Below are 12,500 nucleotides of genomic sequence, written 5' to 3' on the forward strand. Positions count from 1 at the left end.
GCAAGGAAGCAAGCAAGGAAGCAAGCAAGGAAGGAAGCAAGGAAGGAAGGAAGTAAGGATGCTCATAAGTCATGAAGGAGTCACTCTTCTGCTGTAATCACCTCTAATTTCAGATATTTGACCCCAACACTTTTAGGAGGTGCTGAGGGGTCACAGGAGGAAAGGAGACAGGTGGCTCTCTCTCTCTCTCTCTCTCTCTCTCTCTCTCTCTCTCTCTCTCGCTCCCTCCCTCTCTCTCTCGCTCCCTCTCCCTCTCTCTCTCTCCCTCGCTGGACGGGAAAGGAAAGTGTTTTCAAGTCAGAAGCCTCGCAAAGTGACAGGCTGACATTTGCTTTTCAGAGTGGAGATTGGCAAGTTGGAGCGGCGGAACATTCTGGCAGGATAGGAGGATGGTAGACGGGGCTGGGGTTGTCTCCCTGCAGACTTCTTTCTTGGCACACACACGTCTAAGTGTGTGTGTGCCTCCATAAAAAAAGATGCCTCTCCTGGCAGCTGGCAGCTCCGCTTGACAGTTGCTGTGCCAAGTTTCGACTGTTGCCTAGCAACACCCAAACTCCTCCAAATCATCCGGCAGAAAAGGAGACCTCGCTTGTGCTCTGTGCCAGCTTGCTAACCCCCCCCCACATTTTGATTTTATTTTAGCAAGAGCCAAAACTTCAACCCCTCCAGAAAATGCCCAGCCCGGTGCCAGGGATGCCACACCGCATTTGTGGGCGGGTCCAAGTGGGCTCTTGGCAGCGTGCCCGGGCTCAGCTGGTGGATCAATACCACACACCACAACAAGCTCACACCCAAAATGCTGCCTTTCAGTTCCTGCACCATGACAGTTTGTACAGTTCTTTGGCCATTGAGGACTGCATCTTGTAGGTAGAGAAGATGTGCCGGACTATAAGGCGCACTTCAAGGCCTACTGAAAGCCACTACTAGCGACCACGCAGTCTGATAGTTTATATATCAATGATGAAATCTTAACATTGCAACACATGCCAATACGGCCGGGTTAACTTATAAAGTGACATTTTACATTTCCCGGGGAACTTCCGGTTCAAAACGCCTTTGGAGGATGACGTATGCGCGTGACGTCGCGAGGTCCACGGAAGTGTTTGGACCCTTTTGGACACAATACACAGAGCGCTGTTTTCTTCGACAAAATTCCACAGTATTGTGGACATCTGTGTTGGTGAATCTTTTGCAATTTGTTTAATGAACAATGGAGGCTGCAAAGAAGAAAGCTGTAGGTGGGATCGGTGTATTAGCGGCTGGCTGCAGCAACACAACAAGGAGGACTTTGTTGGATAGCAGACGCGCTAGCGGCGAACTCACCTTGACTTCCTACGTCTCCGGGCCGCCGACCGCATCATCGATCGCTGGAACGCAGGTGAGCACGGGTGTTGATGAGCGGAGGAGGGCTGGCTGGCGTAGGTGGAGCGCTAATGTTTTTATCATAGCTCTGACGAGGTCCCGTTGTTAAGTTAGCGTCGTTAGCAACAGCATTGCTAGGCTTCGACAGGCGTCGAATACACATTAACCGTGTATTTACATGTCCAGTGTTTGGTTCGGTGTCTCCTGATAGTAGTATTGTTGATCTTCTGTCTATCCTTCCAGTCAGGGATTTATTTATTTTGTTTCTATCCGCATTTGAGACAGATGCTATCACGTTAGCTCATGCTAAAGAGCTTCGTCGATGTATTGTCGTGGGGATAAAAGTCACTGTGAATGTCCATTTCGCCTTCTCGACTCTCATTTTCAAGAGGATATAGTATCCCAGGTGGTTTAAAATACAAATCCGTGATCCACAATAGAAAAAGGAGAGAGTGTGGAATCCAATGAGCCAGCTTGTACCTAAGTTACGGTCAGAGCGAAAAAATATATCTCTTGAACTGCATTCTAGACCGTCGCTCTAACGTTCCTCATCCACGAATCTTTCATCCTCGCTCAAATTAATGGGGTAATCGTCACTTTCTCGCTCCTAATATCTCTCGCTTTATTGTAAACAACGGGGAATTGTGAGGAATACTAGCTCCTGTGACGTCACGCTACTTCCGCTACAGGGCAAGGCTTTTTTTTTTATCAGCGAGCAAAAGTTGAGAACTTTATCGTCGATTTTCTCTACTAAATCCTTTCAGCAAAAATATGGCAATATCGCGAAATGATCAAGTATGACACATAGAATGGATCTGCTATTCCCGTTTAAATAAAAAAATTCATTTCAGTAGGCCTTTAAAATCCTTTCATTTTCTCAAAATGCCAATAAAGCGCTAATTGCAAGGTATCCTAAATGCTAACATGATTTTATTGATTGATGTTTTTATTTTAAAAGTGCAAGGTAGAGTGAGTAGGGCGTCCATGCCACTGCTATGTATAAACTTGTTGGATCAATATTAATATGTCATAAATAATTGTGTGGGGAATACTGTGTAACTAGGGGTGTAACGGTACACAAACATTTGGGTTCGGTACGTACCTCGGTTTAGAGGTCACGGCTCGGTTCATTTTCGGTACAGTAAGAAAACAACAAAATATAAATGTTTGGGTTATTTATTTACCAAATTTGCAAAATCTTCCACCAAAAATATTTTTGTTAGTGTAATATTTGATGTGAAGTAATGGGAACCTGGGATAGGTCAATAATTCATAATAACATTGATTTTGATTCAATATTATGTTTTGAGCAATGACAGTTTGAAAGAAAAAAAAACAGCTTTGTTTTATTAGTCAACATTGCAACTTTTTCTAAATGACATTTAACCTTTAAGCTTTTTTATTTCACTTTTGTTATGTTTTTGTTTATTTGAATAGTATTTTTAGAATGTGCCGTGGGCCTTTAAAACATTAGCTGTGGGCCGCAAATGGCCTCCGGGGCACACTTTTGACACCCCTGCTATAGATAATACAAAATTAAATCTATGGATAAAAAGCAGAGCCTGGCGACGCATGCGCGTTTATCATAACTCTCTCTCTCTCTCTGTCTCTGCCCCTCCCTCACCAATGCTGCTGTTTGTTTTGTTTTCAACCCCTTCTTAACCCTGAACGTACATTGAAAATACATGCAACCCTAACTCAAAATGCCGGACATTTGAGGCATTTAAGAAACTCCGCAAAAGAGGACATGTCTGGTGAAAAGAGGACGTATGGTCAGTCTATCCTAGCCCGTTAGCTGCTAGCATGCCGTGTGTTGTGCCTCGGTGTGCATTGTTTACACAACGTGCGTTACGCTACTTAAAGGCCTACTGAAATGAATTTTTTTTATTTAAACGGGGATAGCAGATCCATTCTATGTGTCATACTTGATCATTTCGCGATATTGCCATTATTTTGCTGAAAGGATTTAGTATAGAACAACGATGATAAATTTCGCAACTTTTGGTCGCTGATTAAAAAAAAGCCTTGCCTATACCGGAAGTAGCGTGACGTCACAGGAGCTAGTATTCCTCACAATTCCCCGTTGTTTACAATGGAGCGAGAGAGATTCGGACCGAGAAAGCGACGATTACCCCATTAATTTGAGCGAGGATGAAAGATTCGTGGATGAGGACGTTAGAGTGAAGGACTAGAGAGGCAGTGCAGGGTGTATCTTTTTTCGCTCTGACCGTAACTTAGGTACAAGCTGGCTCATTGGATTCCACACACTCTCCTTTTTCTTTTGTGGCTCACGGATTCGTATTTTAAACCACCTGGGATACTATATCCTCTTGAAAATGAGAGTTGAGAACGCGAAATGGACATTCACAGTGACTTTTATCTCCACGACAATACATCGGCGAAGCTCTTTAGCTACTGAGCTAACGTGATAGCATCTGGCTCAAATGCAGATAGAAACAAAAGAAATAAACCCCTGACTGGAAGGATAGACAGAAGATCAACAATACTATTAAACCATGTACATGTAACTACACGGTTAATAATTCTCAGCCTGGCAAAGCGTGACAATGCTGTTGCTAATGACGCTGAAGCTAACTTAGCAACCGGACCTCACAGAGCTATGCTAAAAACATTAGCGCTCCACCTACGCCAGCCAGCCCTCATCTGCTCATCAACACCCGTGCTCACCTGCGTTCCAGCGATCGACGGCGCGACGAAGGACTTCACCCGATCACAGATGCGGTTGGCGGCTAGCATCGGCTAGCGCGTCTGCTATCCAAGTAAGTCCTCATTGTTGTGTTGCTGCAGCCAGCCGCTAATACACCGATCCCACCTACAACTTTCTTCTTTGCAGTCTCCATTGTTCATTAAACAAATTGCAAAAGATTCACCAACACAGATGTCCAGAATACTGTGGAATTGTTCGATGAAAACAGAGCAGTTTGTATGGTGACACATTGGGTACGAATACTTCCGTTGCCGTCGTGACGTCACGCGCATACGTCATCATACATAGACGTTTCCAACCGGAAGTTTAGCGGGAAATGTAAAATGTGACTTTATAAGTTAACCCGGCCGTATTGGCATGTGTTGCAATGTTAAGATGTCATCATTGATATATAAACTATCAGACTGCGTGGTCGCTAGTAGTGGCTTTCAGTAGGCCTTTAATATGTCCGTGTGGAAACTCGTTCGGTACACCTCCGAACCGAACCGGAACCCCCGTACCGAAACGGTTCAATACAAATACACGTACCGTTACACCCCTATGTGTAACTTAAAGAAAAAAAAAAGTCTCAACCAACATGCAGTATCTGGGGGTCACAAAGCTGTTGGAGACTTCTTCCTGCAGGAAATAATTCAGTAGTTCTTGGAGATTTAATGCCGATGCTTGGGAACATCCTTAATAATCTTTGAAACTTGACTGCTTCATTTTGAAAATGACAACCCACACTTGTGATTTCCTGAAATACTGATCTACAAGTGGAATGTGCAGGATGAAGCTGAGCAGCGTTGAAGTGTTTAGCCCACAACTCAGACACAATAGCTACTGTCTTGTTTACCCTCTTGTGGATCGCGTGTGTGTGTGTGTGTGTGTGTGTGTGTGTGTGTGTGTGTGTGTGTGTGTGTGTGTGTGTGTGTGTGTGTGTGTTTAGCAGCTGGATGGAGCTGAGACACCAGCACGTCAGTGGCTCACCATAACGTAGTGTCTCTGGATCTCCGTCTTCTCCGTGGCCAGTTTCTCACATTCCAGCTTTAAACTGCAAGGACCGAAAAAACAAAGAGAAGTTAATGACATCAAAACAGCGTTTGATGAGACACTTCCACACAAAGCTTCTCTCACTCCATCAACGGGGATAACGAGGTCAAACCGAGTGCTGACAGAATGACCAACTGTGAGCAAGAGTGGGATAGGCCAGTCCCACTTGGCACCTAGGCACACTCTTTGCGACCATTTTTAAAAAATCTACCGTAATTTCCGGACTATAAGCCGCACCTGACTATAAGCCGCACCTGACTATAAGCCGCACCTGACTATAAGCCACACCAGCTAAATTTAGGGGAAACTACAGATTGCTCCATATATAAGCCGCACCCGACTATAAGCCGCAGGGTTTTGATGTGTAATTAGCGTAGTATATAGGGGTTCCTGCTACTACGGAGGGGACAGAGATGACTGTTTGGGTCCCATTTATTAACAATAAATCTTTCAATCATTCAATCAAACTTTCACATCTTTGACATGGCGAACAGCATTCGTGCAGAGTACAAATAATACAACGCTGCAAATTAATACAAAGTGCTCGCCTGTACGTTATCAAAATAACCAGCCTACCCGTATATGAAAAGTCAGTCTTTAATCATTGTGTCATCGTCTTCCTCCTGCGTACTAAAACCACCCAAATCCTCTTCGTCGGTGTCAGAGAACAACAGGCCGTATATAAGCCGCACCCTTGTATAAGCCGCAGGGACCAGAACGAGGGGGAAAAGTAGCGGCTTATAGTCCGGAAATTACGGTATTTATCAAATCAAAGTTTATTTATATAGCCATTATTCACAAGTGCCTCAAAGGGCTGCACAAACAAAACAATAAATGAACAGACACTGTCAAAAAGCCATTATTTAATGGCTAAGTTTGTGTTTTAAATATTGGTTTGTAGTGAAGCACTTTAAGATGTATTTAAATCAAATGTGCCCAACAGAATAAATCGATTATTTATCATTTCTTGCGGGTGTTGTGTCCTATTCTGCTCAGCGGTCCTTGAATGCACCATAAGAACACATCTGTGTCGTATTCTGTGGATTATAGAACGATCACTCTGTTCTAGGGCTGCAACAACTAATCGATTAAATCGATTATAAAAATAGTTGGCGATTAATTTAGTCATTGATTCGTTGGATCTATGCTATGCGCATGCGCAGAGGCTTTTAAAAAAAACAAAAAACATTTTTTTTAAATTTTTTTTTTTTACCGTATTTTCCGCACCATAAGCCGCACCTAAAAACCACAAATTTTCTCAAAAGCTGACAGTGCGGCTAATAACCCGGTGCGCTTTATATATGGATTAATATTAATATTTATTTTCATAAAGTTTAGGTCTCGCAACTACGGTAAACAGCCGCCATCTTTTTTCCCCGTAGAAGAGGAAGCGTTTCTTCTTCTGCGGTTAGCAACCGCCCCCATAGAAGAGGAAGCGCTTCTTCTTCTACTGTAAGCAACCGCCAAGGTGAGCACCCGCCCCCGTAGAAGAAGAAGCGCGCGGATATTTCATTTCATGTGTGTGTTTCTGTAAAGACCACAAAATGTCTCCTACTAAGAGACACGCGTACAAGGTTCCACTGACTTTTGATATTCCTGTGAGCCGCACTGTGGATACAACGGGAGCACGTACGGTGAATATCCGTTAGCTTGCCATGCTAACGGCCAGAAACTTCCACCCATGGTGATATTCAAAAGGAAGACCTTGCCAAAAGAGAACTTTCCAGCCGGCGTCATCATAAAAGCTAACTGGAAGGGATGGATGGATGAAGAAAAGATGAGCGAGTGGTTGATAGACGTTTACGCGAAGAGACCGGGTGACACCGAAGAAGAAGAAGAATTCGAGGGATTTGTGGATGAGTAATAACTTCAGAAAGTGAGCTTTAAATGTTTATTTTGTGTGTTGTGTGACATTAACGTTCGAGCAACGTTGAGTTATTGATGTTGCTATTGCTCGGCACTATTTTGAGTGTTACTATTTTTGTGATTGCACATTTGCACATTACATTTTGGGAGTGAACAGAGTTGTTAGAACGCTGGTTTGTAATATATTATTAAAGTTTGACTGACCTATCTGACTGTTTTTTTGACATTCCCTTTAGCGCAGCGTAGGTGCGGCTAATAGGTAAACAAAGTTTTGAAATATGCCATTCATTGAAAGTGCGGCTAATAACACGGGGCGGCTTATGGTGCGGAAAATACGGTAAATAAACCTTTATTTATGAACTGCAACATGTACAAACAGCTGAGAAACAATAATCAAAATAAGTATGGTGCCAGTATGATGGTTTTTTTTCAATAAAATACTGGATAGGATAGAAATGTAGTTTGTATCTTTTAGCCGATTATTAATCGATTAATCGAAGTAATAATTGACAGATTAATCGATTATCAAATTAATCGTTAGTTGCAGCCCTACTCTGTTCTACAAGAGCACAGCTTGTAGGTTCCATGTGCACAATTTAATATTTGACTTGCTCGGACAGTAATGTGTTTATGCAAGTTTACATTGGGCTATGTCGGTTCTTAATGGGGAAAGACATGAATGTCTCTTGTTTTCACGTTAGCATTTAAGCTCGCATGCTGGCGGCAGTCAGTGAATCAAAGTGGTGAAAAAACTCGTTCTGTTAACGGCATCAGCCAGAAGAACAAGACTTTTTTTTAACAACAACAGAAGACAACAAGGGTGTCCTTGATTTACCTCTCAGCATGGCCAAAATAAGGAGACATTTTGCTTACCCGCGTTTGCCAGTCAATACTTAGTGATCATGATAATAATAATAATAGATTTAATTTGTAAAAGCACTTTACATTGAGCAAACAACCTTAAAGTGTGTTTGTGCATTTAAAACAAAAAAAACAAAAAAAACAACAACAACGCTAGAACCACAAATAGCTGCCCCCAACAAGTAAAATAAATAGTAAAAAAAATAAAAACTAGAACAGCCTAATAGCTAGAACTAGCACACATATCTAAAATTTAAAAAAAGAAGGCTTTTTTAAAAGCATCCACAGTCTGTGGTGCCCTCGGGTGGTCAGGGAGAGCGTTCTACAGACTGGGAGCGGCGGAGCAGAAAACCCGGTCTCCCATAGTTTGGAGCTTTGTCCTCGGAGGTTAGCCTGTTAGATCCCTGCACTGACCCTGGAAGGCCACCATACTTCCAAGTCCATGGTGCTGGTCGCCACCAAGTAGTGCACACAATAAACTCTGCACAAAATAGAGTATGCTAATGGACTATTAGTAGCTCTTGTCCTGTACCAAAGTACGCCCAGGGGCTATATTGACCCCATGCTCGTTATTATTGACCATCGGCACTTTCTACAAATGTTTTCAGTTCATTACAAATGCAATCTTTGATTAATTATTCAACTCATTTGCTTCACCAGCTTCAACACAAAGCTAAGATGTGAATGTTTTGTTCAGATAGCTTAGCAAGTACTGACCCACACCTCTGGTATTTCCCCGCCCTACTATTTGAAAAGTGTACACTATACAGTCATTTTCCCCATATTCTAACTTTAATGGGAAAAACACTTTTCCTGGTCTCAAACTGAGCCCCCCACCTCCCCATAGGAGCTTAGTTTGGGATTTGCTTTTCTCCCCACCTCCTGCTTCCCCATTTTTACCTTTTTTTTCCCCCAACCGTTCCACAGGGCGACCTATCAGTCTACCTGTGTGTCTGTTCTTGGACGGGTTGAACTGAAAACAAGGTTTTGTTGAACTTTTTAAGTGCAAAGACGATAAAGTTGCATTCCTTTCCAGAGCAGTTAGTTTCCCAAAGTGTACGGCTTCAATGTGTTGAAATGCACATGACAGGTATCATTTTGCCATTTTAACATGATATGTATAAAGTGCACCACCTTCCCACAACTCTTTGAAGCGTGGTCCAAACAAGCATGGCTCTACAAGAAGACACTCACTCAACAATCAATACTCTCCCATGTGTCTTCTATCTCCAGGACTACTAATCATAATCCCTAATCAATACTCTCCCATGTGTTGTATATGTCCAGGACTACTAATCATAATCAATACTCTCCCATGTGTTGTATATGTCCAGGACTACTAATCATAATCCCTAACCAATACTCTCCCATGTGTTGTATATGTCCAGGACTACTAATCATAATCAATACTCTCCCATGTGTCTTGTATCTCCAGGACTACATTCACACTGCAGCCCAAAGTGGCCCAAAACTGATTTTTTCGAAATCTGATTTATTTCCAGCGGACTGTTTATACTGCCAGTAAAATGTGACTCCAGTGTAAATATGTGGCCTTGATGTCACTTGCATGCAGTTTGATAAAGTGCAAGCAAAGGAAGTTGACCGGATTCCGGAAATGAACAAGGAGGTCGCTACTACAACAAAACATAATAAAAGCTGCAAACAGCGTTGGACGGGTCCGCCTTTTGGCAGGTGCTAGTCCTAGGTGTCCCAATACTTTTGTCCAGAGGTAGTCCTGAGTGAGACCTACATAGAGGTTTTTGTTTCGTGTCTCTACGATATTCGTACTGGGAGTTAGAGGAAGTTGTGTCTGAGTTCACATTGTCATTATAGGGTATTGTGTGTAGAATTTTGAGGACAAAGAAGGAATAATTGCATTTTCGTTGTCATTTTTGGCACCGGAGCAACTTTAGTGCTGCGGGTCTTTGAAGGCTCGTAAAATCAAAACGGTAGCACGTATCAAAAATCCATACAGACAGTTTAATCAGAAGGGTTCAATCTCTCTCCTGTAGCAGTTTGAAGCCGAAACGACAAACGCGCTCAGAGGAGATAACGTTTGATGTTTGGTGACCGGGTGTAACAAAAATGTTGTTTTGAAGGAGGAATAACAAACTTCCTGTTGATTTTTGCTGAAGGATGTCAATCAATGAAATGTAGGTCTAAGTGAGACCTACGTAGAGGTATTTGTTTCATGTCTCTAAGACGTTCCTACCGGAAGTTACAAGCAGTTTTGTCTGAGTTTTCCTCTGAGGAGCAGTTTTTTCTCTGTTTTTTTCAAAAATTATGTAGAGCACAATTTTGAGTTTTGGGGTTCGTTTTTTTTTTACATCGCAATTTCCACCAGTCCCGATGTGTGTGAGAAGTTTGGTGAGTTTTGAAGTATTTTAAGGGGGTCAAATTAGAGGTCAAAGACGTAAAAAGGAGTGTTTTTAGTACATTTTTGTCTAAAATGGGAAATTGCCAACTTCCTGTTGGTTTTTGCCCGAGGATGTGAAATTATGAGTTGTAGGTCTAAGTGAGACCTACATACAGGTTTTTGTTTCATGTCTCTACGACCTTCCTAGTGGGAGTTACAGGCAGTTTGTTTTTGTTTTTTTCCTAGGGGGCGCTAGAGCGCAATTTAGATTTTTGGGGTTTGGTTGTTTTACTAAAGTGGGTGGGGCACGTTTTTGTATGTGTGTAAAAAATTTGGTGAGTTTTGAAGCATGTTAAGGGGGGCAAAGTAGTCCGCAAAGATTACAATTTCAATAGGGTCCTTTCGTCCCATTGCAAAAGGACTCCCTGTGGGATTCCTTTTGCAATGGGACGAAAGGACCCTAATAAAAGTCGCCACATCTTAAAAATTAGTGTTTCTTTGTGAATCCCTTTTGAGATTACATACATACACTACCGTTCAAAAGTTTGGGGTCACCCAAACAGTTTTGTGTTTGAGCCTTCATTTCTAAGAACAAGAATAGACTGTGGAGTTTCAGATGAAAGTTCTCTTTTTCTGGCCATTTTGAGCGTTTAATTGACCCCACAAATGTGATGCTCCAGAAACTCAATCTGCTCAAAGGAAGGTCAGTTTTGTAGCTTCTGTAACGAGCTAAAGTGTTTTCAGATGTGTGAACATGATTGCACAAGGGTTTTCTAATCATCAATTAGCCTTCTGAGCCAATGAGCAAACACATTGTACCATTAGAACACTGGAGTGATAGTTGCTGGAAATGGGCCTCTATACACCTATGTAGATATTGCACCAAAAAGCAGACATTTGCAGCTAGAATAGTCATTTAGCACATTAGCAATGTATAGAGTGTATTTCTGTAAAGTTAAGACTAGTTTAAAGTTATCTTCATTGAAAAGTACAGTGCTTTTCCTTCAAAAATAAGGACATTTACATGTGACCCCAAACTTTTGAACGGTAGTGTACATACATACACACATACACACACATATACACAAACACAGTACAGGCCAAAAGTTTGAACACAGCTTCTCATTAATTATACATCCATTATAATATTATAATATGTAAATACACACATATATACAGTACAGGCCAAAAGTTTGGACGTTCAATGTGTTTTCTTTATTGTCATGACTATTTACATTGTAGATTGTCACATCCAAACTATGAATGAACACATGTGGAGTTATGTACTTAACAAAAAAATAACTGAAAACATGTTTTGTATTCTAGTTTCTTCAAAATAGCCACCCTGTGCTCTGATTACTGCTTTGCACACTCTTGGCATTCTCTCCATGAGCTTCAAGCACACCTGTGAAGTGAAAACCACTTCAGGTGACTACCTCTTGAATGTCTGCTTTTTGGTGCAATATCTACATAGGTGTATAGAGGCCCATTTCCAGCAACTATCACTCCAGTGTTCTAATGGTACAATGTGTTTGCTCATTGGCTCAGAAGGCTAATTGATGATTAGAAAACCCTTGTGCAATCATGTTCACACATCTGAAAACACTTTAGCTCGTTACAGAAGCTACAAAACTGACCTTCCTTTGAGCACATTGAGTTTCTGGAGCATCACATTTGTGGGCTCAATTAAACGCTCAAAATGGCCAGAAAAAGAGAACTTTCATCTGAAACTCCACAGTCTATTCTTGTTCTTAGAAATGAAGGCTATTCCACAAAATTGTTTGGGTGACCCCAAACTTTTGAACGGTAGTGTATTTTTCATCTCACACAATGTACGCAACATGTAAACAAACAAGGAGAGCCAACGCGTCAATTACAGTTCTTCAACAATCACTATTTCTTCGCAATGAAAATATATAATCATATATGACATATAGACTATTATTTGTGCACTATTGACTAGTGATGCACTGAAAATATATAATCATATATGACATATAGCCTATTATTTGTGCACTATTGACTGAAAATGTGGCCAAGGACACATTAGACTGCCGGGATGTTATGATGAAGTATCCACTCCCGAGTCTTTTCCTGCACTCACCAGTGACGTAGCTCGCCCAAAGATCAGGTTGCACGGCGTTTAGACTGAAGTCACATGTGAAAAGATCAGAAGCACTTTCCAGTGTTTGGACTGGCAAAAAAAACAAACATCTGTGTCATTTGAGGGCAAAACAAATCAGATTTGGTGTGCAGTGACCTGAGTGTCTGTGTCACCACACTTTTGTACACTTG

The 12,500-nt window shown here is 41.8% G+C and overlaps 1 protein-coding gene across 1 annotated transcript in view; it reads right to left on the minus strand.

The window, feature by feature from the left end:
• Positions 1–12,500, minus strand: part of tle2a (TLE family member 2, transcriptional corepressor a) — a 137,494-nt gene that overhangs the window by 56,272 nt on the left and 68,722 nt on the right. The window contains 1 exon segment of the mRNA XM_062027709.1: positions 5,060–5,123. Within this exon segment, the coding sequence (XP_061883693.1) occupies positions 5,060–5,123 (64 nt within the window).

Source organism: Entelurus aequoreus, linkage group LG19, assembly GCF_033978785.1.
Source record: "Entelurus aequoreus isolate RoL-2023_Sb linkage group LG19, RoL_Eaeq_v1.1, whole genome shotgun sequence".
In the NCBI taxonomy this organism is placed as follows: domain Eukaryota; kingdom Metazoa; phylum Chordata; class Actinopteri; order Syngnathiformes; family Syngnathidae; genus Entelurus; species Entelurus aequoreus.